Source organism: Mesocricetus auratus, unplaced genomic scaffold, assembly GCF_017639785.1.
Source record: "Mesocricetus auratus isolate SY011 unplaced genomic scaffold, BCM_Maur_2.0 Super-Scaffold_4256, whole genome shotgun sequence".
Lineage (NCBI taxonomy): Eukaryota > Metazoa > Chordata > Mammalia > Rodentia > Cricetidae > Mesocricetus > Mesocricetus auratus.
The window spans coordinates 15,083,711-15,104,872 of record NW_024429182.1 but is presented as its reverse complement, the minus strand read 5'-3'; the positions used below and the strand labels follow the sequence as shown (position 1 = coordinate 15,104,872).

At 48.9% G+C, this 21,162-nt stretch overlaps 1 protein-coding gene across 4 annotated transcripts in view; it reads left to right on the top strand.

Moving 5' to 3' along the window:
• The window catches only part of Sufu (SUFU negative regulator of hedgehog signaling), a 92,572-nt gene that overhangs the window by 42,968 nt on the left and 28,442 nt on the right, over positions 1-21,162 (top strand). For 2 of the 4 annotated variants that reach the window (XM_040743429.1, XM_040743426.1), the window contains exons 4-8: positions 13,746-13,888; positions 14,523-14,608; positions 14,810-14,882; positions 17,132-17,285; positions 18,841-18,952. In XM_040743429.1, the coding sequence (XP_040599363.1) occupies positions 13,746-13,888; positions 14,523-14,608; positions 14,810-14,882; positions 17,132-17,285; positions 18,841-18,952 (568 nt within the window). Of the gene's footprint in view, positions 1-13,745; positions 13,889-14,522; positions 14,609-14,809; positions 14,883-17,128; positions 17,286-18,840; positions 18,953-21,162 lie in introns of all 4 variants that reach the window. The other 2 variants (XM_040743428.1, XM_040743421.1) reach the window with 1 other exon arrangement.

Sequence of the window (21,162 nt, the reverse complement as noted above, 5' to 3'; positions counted from 1 at the left end):
CCGACAGCTAGAGTTATAGGCAGATGTGAACCTCCAGATGTGGGTGCTGGGAACTGAACCCAGGTACTTTGGAAGAGTAGCCAATGCTTTTAACCACTGAGCCATCTCTCATGGGCAGGCAAAACATCTAGTGAATGGAATCAGTGGGGTTTTACTAGGAATAGCCGTGGGCTATGGCTAGGGGAACCTGTGGGCTCTTTCAGCAGTGGAGAGATTGAGGTGTCCTGCCTGGCCCAGGGAGGCTAGGAACCCACAGTCTCTCTGCTAGCCCTGGAGACTTACTTTGGGCGCAGGCTTGACCTGTGATCCATAATTTCAGTGTACTTAGCTTCCTTGACTATGAAAGGGATTTTCTATGTAGCCAATTCTCTCTCTAAATGTGGCTTTGAGTAAGAGAAAGGAAAGGAACCTGGAGAGAGTTTTGGTTTGGTTTGGTTTGGTTTTTTGAGACAGGGTCTTTACTGTGTAACCTTGACCAGGCTGGCCTCGAACTCAGATCCACCTGCCACTGCCTTTCAAGTGCCTTGACTAAAGGTGTGCACCACCATGTCCTGACCAACCGAGTTAAAGGTGTTTGAAAAAATTCCTATGTAAATGACTTTGTATCTTTTTTGGGGGGATTCTCTGTATTGTTTTGGAGGCTGTCCTGGAACTCGCTCTGTAGACAGGCTAGCCCCAAACTCACAGAGATCCACCTGCCTCTGCCTCCCAAGTGCTGGGATTAAAGGCGTGCCCCACCAACACCCAACTTGACTTTGTATCTTCCTTGGTTAGATATCTAATCTTTTCCAGCTCTTAGGCAAAACCTAAAAGGAATACCTTGTATCTTGCTTTTTGTTTGTTTGTTTTTCTGAGACAGGGTTTCTCTGTGTAACAGCCCTAGATGTCTTAGAAGTAGCTCTGTAGATCAGGCTGACCTGGAACTCACAGAGATCTGCTTGTCTCTGCCTCTCAAGTGCTGGGATCAAAGGTGTGCACTACCACCGCCCAGCAATGTTTTTATTCTTGAAGAATGGCTCTACCCTAGCCCTTCTCTGGTAGTGGGTCTGGGACGAGAGCTGCTGTGTGCACGTGTGTGGAAAGGCGGGGCCAGGTTTGCACAAGCGAAGCTTCAAAGCTCCCGAGTGCCACGTCGGGGTTAGAAGGGAGAATTGATTACCCAGAACACACTTTGTTTTTGCTCCTGTGTAATGTGTGTGCATCATTAGAGTGTGCTGCTGTCTTGGTTTCTGATGTGAGCCTTGCTGCACGACAGAGCCCTTGACTGTAGCTTGGGGATGGGCAGAGGTGTGCAGGCTCCTGTTGAAGCATTCGCTCATAGCTGCATTTGATCCCCTGGAGGGAAGGGTAGGCTGATTTCCCTCAGCGAAAAGGGAAGAGTCTGCTGTCTCTTTGACGGGCGAGTGCTACAGTTGGAGGTGAAGACTGGAGGAGAGGTCTGAGGACGCTGGGCTACATGTAGTACCCTCAGGGTTAGTGCTGGGCCAGCCCCTTCCCCAGGCAAGGTGAGCATTGCATGGGTGTGGGAAGCGCTGCACAGACAGTCTGGCCTCCTAAAGCTTTGCGTGCTTTATTTCTGGCAGAAGACCAGATAGGTGCATTCCATTTCTCTCCTACCGTAGCTTAGAGTAGGGCAAATGCCCCTGCCTACGTCTTCAAAATCGGGATGGGCTGATGGAGGGATGCAGTGGGGACACTCAGGGTACCCAGTCAGGCAGAGCCGAGAGGGTTGGCTTTGAGCTTTACTTATTCCCCCAAGCCTGGTTAATTCAGCAACCTCTGGGGAGTCGTGATGCTTGTCCCAACCTGTATGTGTGCCCTAGTGGGCTGCCGCTCATGTGGGAGCTCTCTTCCAGCTTCAAAGGAGACCATCTCTGGATCCAGCTCCATCAAGTGTCCCCAGTGGCCACAGAAGCACCTTGGGGTGGAAGGAGAGAGCTGGCAGCCTCCAGATCTGCTCCTTGTGCTTTGGTCTCACTCTGGTTCTTTCGCAGATAGAGGGCGTCCTAACTGCCTGTCTGCACCGAGTCTTTAGAGGACATGAGGCCACTGTGGTTTGGGTGAGCTGGGAATGCAACTCTGGCACAGGCTTGCCCCGTGCATCCAAGGCTGCGGGTTTGGTTCCTAGCACAGCACTGCAGGAACAAACAAGAGAAAATGCTGAGACCCTTTCTTGGGAGACTATGCTGCTGTACCATGAGCAGCTTGACTTCAAGATCACCAGGCTTGAGTCTTCAGTCTGTTGTGAGCCTCCTCCCATTTTCTTCCCCTGTGAAGCGCCTGCAGACTTGATGCTTGGCACAATTCAGCTGCTTTCTTTTCTTCTCGTGTGTGTGTGTGTGTGTGTGTGTGTGTGTGTGTGTGTGTGTGTGTGTATAGTTGGACTTTCTTGTTAGACTTCCTTTGGATGGCCAGCCCCTAAATAATGACATGGAGACTTATTGATTATGAAAGCTTGCTTTAGCTTAGGCTTGTTTCCGACTAGCTTAGGACTTAAAGTAACCCATTTCTATTCTATTCATTTTGCCATGTGGCTCCTTACCTCTTCTCCATTCTGTATGTCTGACTCCTCCTATGTCTTGCTGGTAAAATCTGAGCACCTAGATTCATCCTGAGTTCCATTCTCTGCCCAGAAATCCCGCCTAACCTGTCCTGCCTAGCTATTGGCCATTCAGCTTTTTATTAAACCAATCAGTGACACATCTTCACACAGTGTAAACAAATATCCTGCAACATGTGTGTGTGGTGTGAGTGTATATGTGGTGTGTGCATGGTGTGAGTGTGTGAAAGTGTGTGGGGTGATGTTGAGCAGTGTGACCTGCACAGCACACATGTGGTGTGTGAGTGTATGGTGTGAGTGTCTATATGTGTGGTGTGAGTGTACATGTGGTGTGTGAGTGTATGGTGTGAGTGTGTGTCTATATGTGTGGTGTGGTGTGTGAAAGTGTGTGTGGTGATGTTGAGCAGTGTGACCTACACAGCACACATGGAGGTCAGATGAAAACTTGGGGGAGTTGCTTTTGTCTCTACTATGTAGGTTCATCAGGCTCGGTGGCCCCTCTACTGTTCCTTGCTTTGTTACTGTCCCTGGAAGCTCATGGTCACCCTTGGGTCTCAGAACAGTACTTAGAGAAAGGAGCATTTGCTTTGTCCACACAACCCTCAGAAAGAACAGTCTTCCTCTTGGCACTGTGAGCACCTTACTTCTGGGGGGGCAGGGCTTTGCTTTTTCTGTGCAGCTTTTACATAGAACACACGCAGCCCACCCATCATGCTCCAGGGTTGGGATGAATTATGAACCCTTGGAGAATGTATTCATTTTTTTCAGTGTTTCAAAGGCAGGGCTAATTATTTTTCAAACAATACCCTTCCCTGCAACCCATTTCTTTATATTTTGCTAATTTATTATATCCAGGCCAGTTAGGCTTCAGACCACTGTGACTAAATCTGAACTCTGGGGAGGTAAGGATGGGGTGAGGGTCAATTTGAAGCACCCATGAGAGTTTTCACACCCATTCAGTACTAGGTTTGCAAGCATACACAAGCACACACAATGCAGAAATCATACACAGACACAAACATATATGCACATACAAACACACACAGTTTTAAGAGGTTTGGCCTTAAGAAGTTGTTACTGAGGAATGTACTGCATGGATTCCTGACACAGCATTCAGGAGGGCTGATCTGTGGTGGTCTTTCGGGTATCCTCAGGGCTCACAGGAAGGAAGCAATGGAAAGCCCCTCCCCAGCCCCCACTAGGCATGGCCTTTTACAGATCTCCAGGGGTTTCCAGTTTCTCTCAGTAAGGAGACTTAGAGAACCAGAAAGGGATTGAGCCCCTCTAACCCTGGCTGGACAGCTGGGCCTCTGACCAAGGCTCTATTAGCATTTGAAAACCCCTCTGAAGGCCAGGGCTTCCTGGGGCAGGCTCTGAGGCCCAGTGCTGAGACCTGTGGGGCTTTGCACAGAATAGGGCCAAGCGGCCAGGGCAGAAAGACCAGGCTGGACTCAGAATGAGCCCTTTGTGGCTTTGTCTGTAGCTTGAAAACTGTGACCAAGGCTCTTTCATTGTTAAGAAAGACCGTTCTTGGCCACTGCAGACCCTGCCTTCCCTGGAAGGTTCCGCTAGTGTGTCTTGTTCTAAACATTCATTGCAAAGTTAGCCTTTCTGCTCAGTAACTCTGAATTCAGCATTCCTTTTCCAGTCTTGACCACACACACACACACACACACACACACACACACACACACACACACACACACACGTGCTCAGGTGGAGTGTGTTGACCCTAGAGCCGAAACCTGGGCTGAGGCTCTTTACTTTGAGGGGGGGTCTCTTCATTGCTTCCTAAATTCATTAAGCCTGAACAGAATACTATTCCATCATTCTTATTTACACAGTCTGTGTTTGCCATCATTTATTTTTAAACCCCAGTCTCAATAATGGTAATGAAAGGTCATAGCTCTGAACCTATCTCCCTGTGTCCAGTCTAAATCCTTGCCTGGTTTATGGTGGTTCTGACTATAGACAGCTGAGCAGTAGGATAAACCTGCAGGGACGTGCCATCTGTTTTGTAAATCAGGGGCAATGGTGCCACCTACTGGGCTCTTGCTATTACTACAGGCTCAGTGGCTGCCCTGTTTTCTGGCAAGTACACTTTGGCAAGGAGTGTCTGTGGTACTCCAGCACAGAAATAATAGCACATTGCAGTCGTACTGGGTACAAACCAAGGAACAGCCGTAACCACTGTGACTGGGCAATTTGCCTAATGTTACAACTAGTAAAGGGCAGAGGCCTCCAAACTCCAGAGTTCACCACTGTGGGAGGGTCTGCCCTTAGAGCCAGTTAGGTTTCAGTTGGTGGCTGGACGGGATATCCAGTAACAGAATACAAATAGTGAAGATTTTATTCTCTTCCAAGTTCTTAAAGTCCTGTTGATTTTGTCTTATAGTTGACTTCTTAATCCTTGTACAGCATTGTGAACCCTGTTCATTTCCATTTTTCAATACTCTGGCAACAGTTTATTTTCACACTATATTGTTTTGAAACTGTAAGATCTTACTTAATGGTAAGTAACACTGATTTTTACCTTTTCCTCATTTAGTATGATGATAAAAGTGTTTTTTTGTTGTTCGTTTGAATAAATTTGTTGGGGTGAGAATGTTTGGTAATAGAGTACATGGCTGATGTGTAAGTCCTGAGTTCCATTCCCAGCACTGAAGAAAAGTAGGTTTGAGTAAAATTAGGTTTGCTTGGGAGCTGGAGAGCTGGCTCAACTGTTACAAGAACTCACTGCAGTGGCCAAAGGACCTGGGTTTGACTCCCAGCATCAATATGACGCTTGCAACCATCTGTAACTCAGTTCCAGGTGTCCAGCATCCTCTTTTTCCTAGGGCATTTACCTGCACATGCTGCATGCAGACAAGCATGTCAGAGTTTAAAGTTTGGGTAAAAAGTATGTCAGCATTGCCAGACTGTGGTGGCACATGCCTTTAATCCCAGCACTTGGGAAGCAGGGACAGGCAGATCTCTGTGAGTTTAGAGATAACCTGGTCTACAGAGTGAGTTCCAGGACAGCCAGGACTACACAGAGAAACCCTGTCTCAAAAAAACAAAACAAAACAAAACAAAACGTGATCATGCAGGGGCACAGGTAAGACGAAGAAAGCTCTTGGTAGTGAGCACTGGGAATTGTCCATCCTCTCTAACATGCATGTGATTGGAGGTAAAATGTTGTTCTGACCTATGCCATGCTGCACCGTCCCATCCGTTTGAGCCTCTTCCTGCTAGGCTGGCTGCTGAGCCAGGAGGCATCACGAGAGGCTTGGTTTTGTCTCCTTTCCTCTCTCAGCACCATCACCATCTCCTCCTCCTCTTCTTTGTAAATGGAGTTCTTAATTGGCCTAAGTAATAAAAACCCAGAGTCAGATATACAGGAAAATGCTGAGCGATCCCAGAGAAGGAGCAAGCCACCACCACACCTTATATCCTTCGTGTCTCAGCAGACAAGTGCATGATTTCCTGTTTCTCCCTGCTTATATCCTATTTCCGCCTAGCTACCCCACTTCCAGTCGGTAAGACCTCCAGACCTCTATGGTTATCTAGTGGCAAGCTCTGCCCTCTGACATCCAGACAGGCTTCAGTGTGTGTCACCACACTTCTTCCTCTTCTTTCTCATAATAGCTTCTAATGACCCACGTAATCCATAACTCACAGTTGGAGACCATGACTTCAGTGAACCTGGAGTATTTTCAATACCTCCCAAAGAAACACATCCCGCCCTTTGACTGCTCACTCTCCGCATCTTCCGGCCATTCCCACTATTCAAGTGCTCTATAGCAAAAGAGTCAGAGAACCAGGTAACAAATGCATGGTCTTCTGTGACTGGCTTTGTTTGTTTGTTTGTTTGTTTGTTTTTCGAGACAGGGTTTCTCTGTAGCTTTGGAGGCTGTCCTGGAACTCTGTGTAGATCAGGCTGGCCTTGATCTCACAGAGATCCACCTACCGTTGCTTCCCAAGTACTGGGATTAAAGGCACGTGTCACCACCCAGCTGTGGCTAGCTTTTTTTTACTTAGTGTATTTTTTTAAAACTGCATTCATTGAGTGTGCATGTTTGTGTGTACATGTGCATGTGTGTGTGTGCACATGGAAGTTGGACCATGTGGGTCCTGTGTATCAAACCCAGGTCCTCAGGCTTTCTAATCTGGGTGCTGGGAACTGAACCTGCGTCCTCAGAAGAGCAACAAATGCTTTCAACCCCTGAGTCATCCCTCCAACCCTCCCTTGTTTTTTGAGATAGCCCATCCTTGAGCTCAGCTTGGCCAGCCAGCACTAGGATTCCTCCTGTCTCCATCCCCCCTGTGCTGGGATTACAGGCACTAGCTGCCACACCCAGCTTTCCCCTGGAATGTGAGTGATTGAACTCAAGTCTTCATGCTTATATAGCTAGCAGTTTGGGCCATCTCTCCAACCCTGATTTGTCCACATTCTTTCAACAGTTTTTTTTACGGTACACAAAGCAGTGGTGTCTCCTTGTGGCTTTGGCTTTAATTCCCTCTTTAAATATTGAGCCTCCTTTTATGTGCTAACCGGCTGTTTGTGTTTCTTTTTTAAAAAATATTTATTCAGATCTTTTGCTCAAATTTAATTGAATTATTTGTCTCTTATTGAGTTGTAAGAGCTCTTTACATATTCTGGACACAACATGCTTTATATTTTATGAGTGCTTATCAAGTTTTTGGCTTGACAATATTTTTCCATTCTTTGAATTGTCTTTTAATTGTGTTTAAATATAGATAACATGAAAATTTATATTTTAAAACATTGGAGTAGTGCTAAGCATATTCACAGTGCTGTGCAGTCAGCCATTCTTACTTTTTTCATCTCCCCAAATTGAGCTTTACACCAGTAGACCAATTCCTCAATTGCCATTACAGTCAGTCTCTGTTACCATGACTGCTTGGGGTAGGTTCCTCATGTGAGTGGGATCATGAATCATTTTTTCTTTTCTGACCAATGTCTTCAAGGTTCATCCATGTTGTAGCATAGGTTAGAATATCTTTTTAATGATAAATAATATTTCATTTTATGCCAGTTACATGTTTTGCTAGTCTTAGTGTATTGGTGGCCATTTGGATGGCTTCCACATTTCCTATTGTGGGCATCGCTGCTGTGAGCATTGGCACACAATCTGTTCAAGTCCTTGCTTTCTGTTCTTTGGAGTTTGGACCCCAAATTGGAATTGTTGGATCTGGTTTTTAGTTTTTGAAGACCTGCCATACAGTTTCCATAGCAGCTGTGCTGTTTGACATCGCCACCAGCAGGGTACAAGGGCTCTAATTTTTCCACATCAGTCACCAATACTTGTCATTTTCTGGATTTGTTTTGTTATTGTTTATAATTGCCATTCTAGTGGGTGTAAAGTAGGCGTGGTTTTGATTTACATTTCTTTTTTTCTTTCTTGATGGTGATGCCTACAACACAAAACAGATTTAATTCTGATGAAGTTCAATCTGTCTACCCATTGTTGCTAGTTCCTTTGGTATTACATCCAGGAAACCATCGCCTAATCTGACACTTTGTTTTCTTCAAAGTGTTTTCTCAGTTTTAACTGTCACAGTTAGCTCTGTGATCCATTTTGAATCAATTTTTGTTTATGGTATAGGAAAGGGATCCAATCTAATCTGAGTCCTTTGAGTTTGGATAGCCCGTTGTTCTAGTACCATTTGCCGAAAAGACCCCCACCCCCAACCCATGGTCTTGGCGCTGCTGTCAAAAATTAATGGCCATAAGTGTGCAGTTTTATTTCTGTACTCAATTGTGTTGTATTGATTTTCCCTTATGCAGTACTATCTTCACGTGGCTACCGTAGCTTTAGAGCAAGCTTAACTTTGGGAGGGCTGGGCTAAGTTCTAGCTCACGGGTAGAGCGTTAGCATAGTGTGTAGTAAGACCCTTTTTCTTATTTGTCAAGACAGACAGGAAAGTTGGAGAGAGTAAGTCCTTCAGCTTTGTTCTTTCTCCCTTTTCTTTGTTTTATTATTTTGTTTATTTTCAGTTCTAGGAGTTGAGCTCAGACCCTTGTTCATACTTGGAAAATTCTCTCTCTCTCTCAATTTATCTTATGTGTATGAGGAGTTTGCCTGTGTGTATGTCTGTGATGTCTGTGTATACTTAGGACTTTGGATCCCCTAAAACTAGAGTTACTGGTGGCTGAGCCACCATGTGGGTGCCTGGAACCAAACCCCGTCCTCTATGAGAGCAAGTGCTCTCTTTCAGATACATCCCAGTCCTTGGTTTTCATTCCTTTGGGGTTTTTCTCTATTAAAATTAGCATAATTGGCTTATTTATTCTATTTCTTTTAGATGGGGCTTCACTATTTTTCCACTATGTAGACCAGGCTAGCCTTGAACTCACAGAGATCCATATGTCTCTGTTTCCCAAATCCTGGGACTAAAGGTGTGCACCACCACACACCCAGCTAGGCCTTGGTTTTTGAGACAAGTTTTATTATGCAGCTCGGCTGACCTCAAGCGCTCAGTCATCCTGTTTGGATGTCTTTAACCAGCATGTGTGACCACACATACCTGATTCTCTTCCTCTTGTTTGTTTCAAGATTTGTTTTTTCTGTTCTTGACCTCTTGCCTTTCTACATGAATTTCAGAGTGTCTGTGCACCTCCTGCAGAGGGACACCTGACTGTAAGCGTTTCGTCGGCATGGGTCGGGAGTTTCGTCGGCATGGGTCGGGACAGGATGGAACAGGAGTGGGTCAGGTATTCTGGCACTCGGGAGTCACAGAATACTGAGTGTTACACAGCTCAGGTGGAAAGGTATCCTGGAGCTCGGGAGCCAAGGATACTGAGTGTTACACAGCTCAGGTAGAAAGGTATCCTGGAGCTCGGGAGCCAAGGACCACCACAGGTTGCAGTAAGCTTGGCAGCTTTCAGCCTTGCCTCAGAGAAAGGCTTCTCCGGTGTATCAGCTCCGCTCCAGCAGGACAGGGTCTTGCAGCTGGGGATGTTCGCCTAGTGTAGCAGTTTTGCTCCGCAGGAGGTTTCTTGGGCGAAGTTGCTACAGTTCAGCTCTGCTCCTGGAGAGCAGAGAGCGGAGAGCAGGGAGCCGGGAGCAGAGTGTAACAGCTCCGCTCTGCCAAGGAAGGTTTCCCGGGCAAGTGTTACAGCGCTGCTCGCTCTGCTCTGCTCTGCTCTGCTCTGCCCAGGGTCGCCTCTGCTTGCTCTGCTCTGCTCTGCCCAGGGTCGCCTCTGCTCTGTTGCCGCTGCAAAAGAAGATCTTCACCCGAAGCTCATCCAAAGGTGTTTATTGGAAGACAGCTGGACCAGCCAAGCTGAACATACACAGGGTTTATATAGGGATTCCTGGGGTTGGGGAAGTTTTTCCAGAGTAGGGATTGGTCTGATTTCAGTGCTGAGCTCAGATTGGCTAGAGCTCTGCTCCGGGATTGGTTACTTTTTTACACAGGATTAGGGTCAGATTTGGCTCTGGTTTCAGGGCCAAAGTGTGTTTCTTTGTCTGGTCGTTTTTAGCCTTTTGGCTCCAATTTTAGGGCCAGGGTACATTTCTTTCACTGACTCTGATTCCAGGGACAAAGTGTGTTCCTTTGGCACTGGTTTTAGGGTCAGGGTACACTTCTTTGGTTGTGGTTGCAGGGCCAAAGTGTGTTTCTTTGGCTCTGCTCAGGGTGTGTTTCTTTGACTGGCCCCTTTTCCCTACACTGACTTTCTTAGAGACTGCATTGGCTGGAGATAGTTTGGGGAGTGCTGTCTTCTGAGTGCATGGCTTTGCATTCGTGTGGGTTTTCTGTGGCTTCTTTCAACAATGCTTTAAAATTGTCAACGTACACATTTCTAATTCTCTTGTTAAATGTATTCCAAGTAGTGTATTCTTGTGGGTGTGTTGTGAGGAAATTATTTTTATTGATTTTGTTTGTTCATTGCCAGCATCTAGAAATAAAAATTATTTTTGCACATTGCTTGTATACTCTGCAACCTTTATACATGTAGTTCCATTAGTTTTTTGGTGTATCCCTAAGACGTTCCATGTGCAAGCCCACATCATCTATGAACGGAGGCAGTTTACTGCATCCTTTCCAGTTTATTGCCTTTTGTGTCCAAGCTTCTTATGCAAACCTCTCCTGCAGTGATGAGTACAAGCGGTGCGAGTGGATGTCTGTCTTGCTCTTGATGGAAGAGGGGATGAGTCATTCTATCGAGTACAGTGTCTGCTGCCAGTTTTAGATGTCTTTTGTCAGAATGAGAGCATCCCCATCTATTCCTGCTTGTAGTGTTTGTTTTGTTTAATCATGAAAGGTATTGGATTTTGTGACATTTTTCCCTGTCTCAGAGACAACAGTGCTGTGCTGTTCCTTTCTCTTTCTTGATCTTTATTCCTATAGACAGGAACTGCAGCCCAAGCTTGCATTAAATTCACCGTGACCCTGATCTTCCTTTTTTCCTTCAGCTTTATTCTTGTGTATATAATATGATACCTGCGTGTGTGAGTGTGAGCATGCATATGCCATGGCACGTACATGGAGGTCAGAGGACAGTTTTCAAGGGCGGGTCTCTTTCTACTGTGGGTTCCAGAGACTGAACCCAGGTAGTCAGGCTCACCACACAAGCCTTTATGCACTGAGCCATTTCACCCCCTGAATATCCGATTTTTTTTAACCTTCCATGTCCTTGTGTTACAGATGTCTGACAGCACACTTCGTTGGTGCTGGGATTACAGATGTCTGACACCACATCTGGCTGGTGCTGGGATTACAGATGTCTGACACCACATCTGGTTGGTGCTGGGATTACAGATGTCTGACACCATACCTGGTTGGTGCTGGGATTACAGATGTCTGACAGCACACTTGGTTGGTGCTGGGGATCAAACCCAGGGCCTCATGAAAGGCAAACACTCTGTCTACTGAGCTCCATCAGCAGACATCTTATATTGATTTTAAATTAAATCAAGCTATACTTTCTGGGATGAATTTCACTTGGTCTTTGTTTGTTTGTTTTGAGGGGTTGTTTTTTTTCTTCTGAGACAGAGTTTCTCTGTGTGGCTTTGGAACCTATCCTGGCACTCGCTCTGAGACCAGGCTGGCCTCGAACTCACAGAGATCTGCTTGCCTCTGCCTTCCGGGTACTGGGATTAAAGGCGTGCGCCACCACCACCCGGCCTTTTTTTTTTTTTGGTCACTTGGTCTTTGTATGTAATCTCTTTTATATGTTGCTGGATTCAGCCTGCTAGTATCTTGTTGGAATTTTTTCTGTATGTATAAGTGATATTGGTCTATGGTTTCCTTTTTCTTAAAATCTTGTCTGATATTGGTTTCAGGATAGTATTGGCATCATCTAATGAATTGAGAAATGTTTCTTTTTCATTTTTGGAAAGACTTGTGAAGAAAATCATAAATTCTCGAAGTGTCTGGTGTCAGTAGGGTGTAGATTGTAGGTGGAGTGTCTAGCGAGGGTTGTTAATTATTAGTTCAGTCTCTTGCTGTTTCTTACTCCCAGCAAGCTGATTATAGGCATGTCAGTGAAAGGAAAGAGCGGATCAGGAGTACGCAAGTGGGAGTCCAGAGACTGGAGGGTTTCTCGCTAGCCCCTCCCCCTCCTCCACTTTACTCCGTGCGAACACTGTTCAAGTGTGGACAACCCCCCCCCCCCGCCCCCACCCCGTGCCCCTTTCTGGCTGGGTAATATTAGGTGACACAGGAAGGAATGAGAATTCAGATCAAGACAATCAAGGGCAGAAGCTTCCAGGCTTAGGCTGCTGTGTGCAGGGTCATGTTCTGCCGTGCCCCTGTGACAGACATTTAGCAAAGGAGACTGTCTGCAAGCAGATGTGAAATGAGCTCTAGCATGTGTAAATGAATGAAGTGTGGAAAATCGTGTACTCCATCTATGTTCAAAGGGGAAATGGAGGGGAAGCTGGGAATGTAGCTCATTTGGTAGCGTGCTTGCCCCGCATCCACAAAGCCCTGGGTTCTCTCTCTAGCATCACAGAAGACTGGAGAAATGGCTGATGGACCAGCTGTTCTTCCAGAGGACCCAGGTTGGATTCCCAGCTCACACGTCAGCACATAAACATCTAAAACTCCAGTTCCAGGGGGTCTGATGCCCTCTTCTGGCCTCCTCAGGTGTCAGACGCCTAGGTGGAACACAGACATACTTGCAATCAAAACAGCCATGCACATTTTACAAAGAAACCGACAGCTGGGTGTGGTGGCACGTGTCTCAACACTTGGAGGTGAACACAGGAGGTTCAGAAGTTTGAGGTCATCCTCGGCTCCCTAGGGAGTTTGAGGCCACATGGACTGGCAGATGCACACACTCCGAGGGCTCAAGACAGGAGCCAGGGTGGAGGCTCGCAGTACTACATGGAGTGCTCCCCTGTGGCTTTGCTGCCAGAAGCATATTGTTTGGGTTTTTGTTCTTATTTTTTGAGAAAATGTTGGCAGGTAGCCCAAGCTGGCCTCAACTTATCCTCCTGCTATAGCCTCCTGAGTACTAGGATTGCATACGTGTGCCATCACTCCCAGTGCTTTTTTTTTTTTTAAATAAGGGGCCTTTGTGAAGCTTGGTACTGAGTCTGGGGTCATTGTGCCCTCACAGAGGCAGCCACCCCTCAGCAGCACAGTCTACTGAGGTGTGCAAGGCACTGTCCTGACCTCCATTTACCCCAAGTCTCCAGTGTTCCCCAGAAATCCCCAAACCTGCCTGTGGGAAACTGGCAGCAGATCTCCGGGGCTCTATGAGGTTGAGTGTTTCCTTTCTGCACTGATTTGCCAGCACAGAAACCCTGGGGAGTTTTTCCAAGAATTCCCACTGTTTCCAGTTCCCCTGCTTCCCAGTGGCCCCAGTGGAAAGCACCTCATTCTTGGCCTACTTGGTCATCTCCTCCCCGTGTAAGGTACTGGAGAAGCACAGTGGATCCTAGAAGTCTTAGGCCTTTCTGGGCCAAATGAGCATGCACACCAGTAGCCTGACTTTTTCCATTGAAGGCCAACACGCCGGGTCTTCCAATACCATTTGGTGTTTGGGAGTAGCTGCATATCTTTGCTTGTATTGGGAATGGGCTCAACAGGCTATTCTAGGAGTGTGGGGAGTCTCCCAGGGGTGCACCAGGCTGTTCTAGGAGGCTGCAGGGCCTTCCAACCTAGCTGAGTCTCGGGGCAGATTCCAGGTCTGGATCCGAATGCTGAGGGTCCTCCTGTCTCTCCACAGAGAACACCTTCTGTAGCGGGGACCACGTGTCTTGGCACAGCCCTTTGGATAACAGTGAGTCAAGAATTCAGCACATGCTGCTGACAGAGGACCCACAGATGCAACCTGTGCAGACCCCGTTTGGGGTGGTCACCTTCCTCCAGGTGAGATGCCGTGAGGGTGGCGAGAGTCTAGAACACAGGGCAACAGGGGGAAGTGACGGGGCAGGGAGCTACTCTTAGTCTTCTCTTCCCATTCAATGGTCTAGATCCACATGGTCTGATTCCACCCTCTGCAATGGCAGGGGCAAGAGGGACATCCCAGCAGAAAGCCAGCTCCAGGGTTACCTCATATTTCCCTAGTGGGTGTAAATCTCCCCATGCTTGCCTGCAGTTCTAATGAGGGCTGGGTGAAGATTCAACTGGTGTCCTAGAGATTTACACGGAGATGGAGCTATTGGAGGAACAGCTGCCTGACCACCCCTGTCTCTAAATGCCTGGCCTGAGGGAGGACCCGCCGTGCTGCGGCTCAGGCTGCTCTCAGTTTCTTCTGTAGCCAAGAGCTAGGCTCTGTGCAACTAGAAACCCAGTCAGGCCTTGGTGCCTGTCTGTGGGCTCTGGAACCTCCCAGCTAGGTAGCACCTCCTAAGGGAGCCACCACATTTTAGGAACACCATCCTAGAAACACAAAATGTGCCTGTGTGCCCCCTCCTTGAGATGCGACTGAGAGAGCCTGGGTAGCTAGACATCTAGGAGGAATGGCCATTAAAACACAATGGCATCTTGTCCTGGGCTGCAGATCGTCGGTGTCTGCACTGAGGAGCTGCACTCGGCCCAGCAGTGGAATGGTCAGGGCATCCTGGAACTGCTGAGAACAGTGCCTGTGTGAGTAAATGTCCCTGTAAGGTGGAGGCCGGAACCCTGGTCTTGGGCGGGGGTGTCCTCCCTCCATCCCATCTTTCTTTCTCTATGATCCCTGACCACTAACAGTGCCCTGTGTGTTCTGGGTGGGACAGCAAATAAGAAAGGCTGTTGGCTAATGATCAGTCCAGACCCTCAGTCACCTCTGTCTCTCCTTGTCCACAGAGCCGGCGGTCCCTGGCTGATTACTGACATGCGGAGGGGAGAAACCATATTTGAGATAGATCCACACCTGCAAGTATGTCTTGAGTGAGGAAAACCTTGCTAGCACACTCTTCCAGATACCACTGGCTTCCATCCCTAGGACATGGAGGATGTGTGTGAGCCAGCAGAAATATGGCATGGCTGGACCATGTCCCCTGAATACCCCATATAAGAAAACAGATTTCAGCCCAGAAAAGCAAGCTTGACATATGTCTGTGTGCATTTAAAAAGAATGGATTTTAGTGTATGTGAGTTATATATCAAAATTAGACTACCACCACCAAAGGAAGTAATCAAGGGATATAGTTTCCTTGCCCTGTGTTCCTTTCCCTCCTCCCCTTCTTAGCAAACATTTTCAGGGAGCCACCCTCCCTGTGTCTGACTGCAGCATGGGCTATGTTGACCCCACAGCCCAGCTGCAGGGTGGGTGCTGAGTGGTCTAATGACCCTGTCATTGTGAAGGAGTCTTTAGACCCCACTGTGGCTGCCTGGACAATGTCACTGTCACCTTTGGTGCTTGCGATGCATGTTTGGCGCCCAGCTGGACTTTGGAAGCCACAGAGCATGGCTGCGTTTCTTGCACGTTGTGCAGGGGCAGCAGACCACATGTCTGCCTTGTCTTTGGCTCTTTCTGCTCACCATGTCACCAGAGGCAGGCATGGCCATCTCTGAATGTCCCAGCTTCTGTAAGGCTCCGTCAGGCCACAGCAGCGACTAAGCATTTCAAGTCGTACAGTAGGGGAGAGGTGAAAAGAGACATGTAGCCCGCAGGCCTGAAAGTTAGTTGCTGCTGACCTGTGAGTTCTTGGATGCGTCCTCTTCATTCACAGATGAGGCTCCTCCACTCTCCGGGTACCTGAAATGCTCACACTGCTGCCAGGGTCTTTTGTTATCTCTACTTTGAACTTCCTTTCTGTGTAGCTTCTGCTTATGCGAGAGCCAGAAGCCATCCCTAAGTCCTTGTTCTGCAGCCACCCTGAGATGCAGTGTGGGGCACTGTGGGCTCTTGTTCGGCCCCTGTCGTGAGTGCCAAGCACTGCCTGAGGCTCTCGAGACCCTAGCCAGAAGGATCCATAGCACCCTGTGGTCATCACCCTCAAGCAAGAAGCCAGTGGGAGAAGATGTAGCTTGTCTTCCAGGAGACTCCACGTACCATACTGTCTGCTTGTGCCTCTGTGCACCTGTGGACAGGGCAGCCATTGTCAAGAAAGCTCATGCTCTCCCCCCGTCAGATTGGCACGTGCCCACCCAGCTCATGCCTAGAGCACCTAGAACTGTGGCCTGCCTGCTTCCAGCTCACCCAGGCCGAGGACAGCACCAGACAAGAGAAGAAAGGGCGACTTATAGGGAGGAGGCCACCTGTGACGAGGCATAAGAACAATGCCCTTGTCTGGGTGCCCTGGAGAGGGACTGGCTGGCACAGGAAGTGTGATTTTTTTTTGTTTTGTTTTTGAGGTGCATAGTCACAGGAGGTTTACTTGACCTATGTGACTGTTTATGAACAAGGCTGCTAGAGTCTTCCAGGTGACCTTTGATCCAGAGCCCAGCACCACAGAACTATGTTTTACCAGAAAACCCAAGATGTTTTGAGCACAACTTTTTCTTGAGGCTGTTTGGAGAAAGTTTAGATTTAGCAGTGCCAATGTCTACACAAAGGCAGGGCCTCTGGGGGAAATGTGCAACAGTCACTGCCCTCCAGACCTCCATCTCAGCCTAGGAAGTAGAAAAGGACCCCATCCAGAGCCCTTTGCCAAAGTTAGCTGGCACCTATGGACAGAGAGCACTTCTGCTCTGGAGCAATGGCCCCCTCTAGCTGTTACAATGAGGAACTGCAGGTATGGGTTCCCAAGTCCCAGTAGGTACACACCGTAACTCCTGTAGGTGGGTGGGCAATGGCCATTGTTGGGAGATCAGGAAGAGGGGAAGGCTTCATGCTTTCCTGAGAGAAGTAGGTCTTGTCTCAGCTACATCAGCTCTGAGGGCTCTCTGGACTGAAAGAGGCACAAAGGCCATGGTTGATGGGAAGGAAGCATCCATGGCACATTCTTTCTTCCTGGCTTCCCTTAATCCTGTTCTCAGAGGAGTCCAGGGACTGGCAAAAGCCACTGTGTATGGAACCAGAGAACAAGGTCAAAGAGACCCTGATCTTGCAGCGGCCATCCACACTCAGCGTCTACATGGCTAACACTAGAAGAGGCTGGCTGGCTGGGTAGGTGGGTGGTGGTGACCTTGGACCACCAGTTCCCTGAGGGAACTCTTGACTCTTTGGTTCTTTTCAAGCAGGAGAGAGTTGACAAAGGCATCGAGACAGATGGTTCTAACCTGAGCGGTGTCAGTGCCAAGTGTGCGTGGGATGACCTCAGCCGACCTCCCGAGGACGATGAGGATAGCCGTAGCATCTGCGTCGGCACGCAGCCCCGGAGGCTCTCTGGCAAAGGTTGGGGCCCTCCCCTGCTTTCCCCCCTTGTCTTTCAGGCTCCCTGGGCAAATCTTGAACCAAACAGTCCACTCTGGCTTATTTCTGACAAATGAATTTTTCCAATGGGTTGAACATATGAGCATTATGGGCCTGTTTGTAGCTGTTATCTGTTATCCAACACACCAGCGGGAACTATGTGTATACCCTGCTCCTTGGGATCTGAGGCCATGCATGTGAGTGGGAGCCATGGAAGAGTTAACAGAAAAAGCCCACAGTCCACCTAAAGACAAGATAGCAAATGTCCACCACCCACAGAACTGACGCAGGTCCTGGCTCCTCCTAATGGCCAAGCCAAGCCTGCGGCTCTCTCTCCTTGGGCCTGCCTGGGCTTCTAATGAGAATGGCTTGAGTGTGAGCCCCACACTGCCCTACACTGTAGTTCAAGAGGCGGCGGCGTGGCTCAGCACCCTGTTCCCACTGCCTCCGGGGAAGGCCTTGGACAAGGAGGATGTGGCTGTCCTGTTGGACACTCCCCATGCTGGTTTTGGCTACAGGAGCACTTGTGGTTTTTGTTTTGTTTTGTCTTGTTTTGTTTTTGCTAAGGCTGTCCCCAGCTAATGCCAAAGGAAAAGCAGTCATTTACATCCATGTACGCCAAAGGAAAAGCAGCCATTTACATCCATGTATGCGGAGGCTTTTTGTCTGCTTCCTTTCCCAGCTCTTGTGCTTTCTAATGCTCATTGAAGCATAAGATGCCTTCAGCCCTGAGTGAAATGCCTGCCTTTATTTGCTTTTGAGACAGGGTCTCATGTAGCCCAGGCTGACCTCCAACCTACTGCATAGCCAAGGATGGCCTTGGATACCTGACCCTCCTGCTTCCAACCTCCACAGTGTTGGGTTTCCAGAGGGACTACACTGGCTTTCTTTTCTCTTTCTTTCTTTTCGGTGCTGAGGGTAGAAGGTAAGCTAGTCTCTCCATGGAGCTGGACCTGCGCACTCCATGACGTGTGTGAGAATGCTCACAGGAAGATCTCACAAAGGACAGCTTAAACCGGAGTCAGAGGGTTCACACCCAGTTGCTTTTGAAAGGGTAACTTAAGGAGAGACTGACAGCTCAATCCGCAGCTGCAATCATCATTGCTATTTTATTTATTGTTTATCTGTTTTTCAGACAAGCTCTTTCTCTCTGTGTGGCATAGGTTGACTTCTAATTTCCTGCCTCAAACTCCCTAGTATAGCCATGCATCACCATGCCCAACACTGTTGTTTTTGGCTTTTCTTTTTATAAATTCATTTAACAATAGCAGGCCACAGCTCTTCCCCACTATAATACCACCATCCACCTTTTCTTTTCTTCCTTTGTTAGGAGGTAGAATCTTATTGTGTGTAGCCCAGGCTGGTCTCAAACCGTCAGACTCCTCTCTCAGCCACCTTCAGAGAGAATTACTGGTGTGTGCCACCACGCCCAGCCTTTCACCAGCGTACTGCTGTCCTAGGCTCTAGAAGAGGATGGGAGGAAGGGTCGCTGGGAGCCCAGAGGGTCATCAGGCAATTTTGGGCTATATCATTGCAGACACAGAGCAGATCCGGGAGACCCTGAGGCGAGGACTCGAGATCAACAGCAAACCTGTCCTTCCACCAATCAACCCTCAGCGACAGAATGGCCTCACCCATGACCGGCCCCCGTAAGTGTTGTGTTCCAGGGCCAGGACAAGAGGATGGAATTTTTCCTGAGGGGTCATACCTGAGGATTGCATGAGAGAGAACAATGCACCTGGTTCTAGCTGAAGGGACCCAGGGTCTCTGGGTTTAAGGGCAGCTCTGGTCCAGGGCACAGAGACCTGTGCATTGTGGGAAAGGCCCTCAAAGGGGACTCTGCAGACCATGAGTATAAACAGCAGTAAATGTTTACATGGGCTGTGTGAAGAGAAGAGAACCCAGGTCAGTGCAAATCTGACTGGGGCCTCTCAGCCTTGTGGGAGCCCATTGTGCTCAGCCAGTCCCTCCTTATCTCCCCCTCGGTCAGAGTTGCCCTTCCTTCCTTCCTGGAGCCTGGGCTCTGGCTGATAGCTGCAACCCCAGGGACCTCCTTGTCTGGCCGGCCCTGAGCTGCATGCCTGCTGCTGAGTTCCTTCTTCCTGCCTGCCTTTCCTGGGGCCCAGGGAAGGGAAGGGAAGTCCGTAGCGGGCCTCTGCCGCCTGTCTCAGGGTCCTGTAGTCCTTGGGAGAAAGCAGCCAACCCCAGGGGTCAGATCTGCTTCCTGCCCACCTCTTCCTCTGCTAGGAAGCCAGTGGAGAACAAGGCCAGATCTGCGAGCCCTTCTCATCTGGCCTGGAGGGAACCTTGCCTGCCCGAGAGGACATTGTTGGGCCTTAGGTGAAAATGGAGCTAGGCTAATCCCGCAGGACTAGGGTGATCTGCCCGCCTTCTAAGAAGTCTTTACTGTAAGCCCGGGGGTCAGCTGGGATGCACAGACCTTCCTTTGGGGGAACAGGAATGAAACAGTGAGCTGTTCGTGGCGTGTGCAGTTAGACCACGCACACAATTTGTTGGAAATGATCACAACTTTGGAGTCAGGCTCCAGGTGCTGGTTCATGGTCCCGGGAAAGATGAGTGAGAGCATGTTGCAGGAAAGAGCGTCATCATCTGAAGTAGGCCACACATCTTTGAGAGAGAGCTTTGGGATGTACCCTAGAACCGCACCTAGCATGGGAAACTGTCTAAGGGATTGAGGTAGGGGGGCCTGGCTGCTTAACACCGAGGATGCATCCTGAGAGCAGATCATGGTGTCAAGAGGGTAACTCTGGGCACACTTTGCTCCACTGCAGCTTACCTGGTGTCCCCGCCATCCAGAAGCTAGAATTGTGCTCTCTATCAGCACTGAGAGGCTTCCAATGCCACCCAACCCAACAGCCCTTTGCTGCAAGCCAATGGCTTTCTTAGGTCACTTGGGTTTTGCTGTGGCAGTAGCAGATGGCCAAGCTATATCATGGGGCATCTGGAAGCCTCCTACCTGCAGTCTGGACCCTGACCCAGGGCTGTACCCCTCCCTGGGTCCTGAGTGTGGCTTCTTGCCCTGGACTTCTCTGATACTGGTGGCAGGCCTCAAGTTCAGTGGTCTTGTAGCCTTGAGTCGTTTGCCAGAAATGTGGAAACAGTTACCTCCCAAACGGTCCTCCCACCTCTCAAAGAAGGCCAGAGGCTTGACAGAGCTCTTGCAGAGATGCCCTTTGTTGCCCCACTTTGATCTGAGACATGCCTGATATCGCATTCCCTTTCTTGTTTGTATGTCTGACTAGACACTGCAAGGGGCACACAGGCTCTCAGTTCCAGTAGACATCACAACTGGGCAGTAAGGCCATGGGCTGGGCCTTGGCAGAGGGCTGTCCCCTTTGCCCCCACTCTTTGCCCTCCATTGGCTGATATACAGAGATGGGTGTGAGCCCTCTGGAGTCTTCTACCCTCCCTGCAGCTCCAGTGCCCAATCGGTTCCCCAAAATTGCTGAAGCCTGGTGCCTGGAGGGGTCAGGGCCTCTCCCAGGTTCTTGGCCCTGGTTACCAGTTTGTTAACAAACAGTTGAGCATGGTCTGCTAAGACCGTTCTCCTGCGTGCCCTCAGCTCTCCCGGAGCCTAGCTCTGTTGCCTCAGGCTCGACAGTGACCAGCTCAGCAGAAATTAGCAAGCACCGTTGTAATATCTGTGCTGCCCACTCTGGGACCTGACCTCATTTCAGACTCACCATGAAGATGGTGACAGAGAAAGCCAATCCCAAATGTGCTGGCACCAGTACTCGTCGTCTCCCGGGGAAGGGGAGGCAGCTGCCGTCACAGCAGGGGCCCTATCTTGTCTGCCTGTCCAGTTTCCCCTTGGTCAGGACTTTGGCCTGGGCAGCTC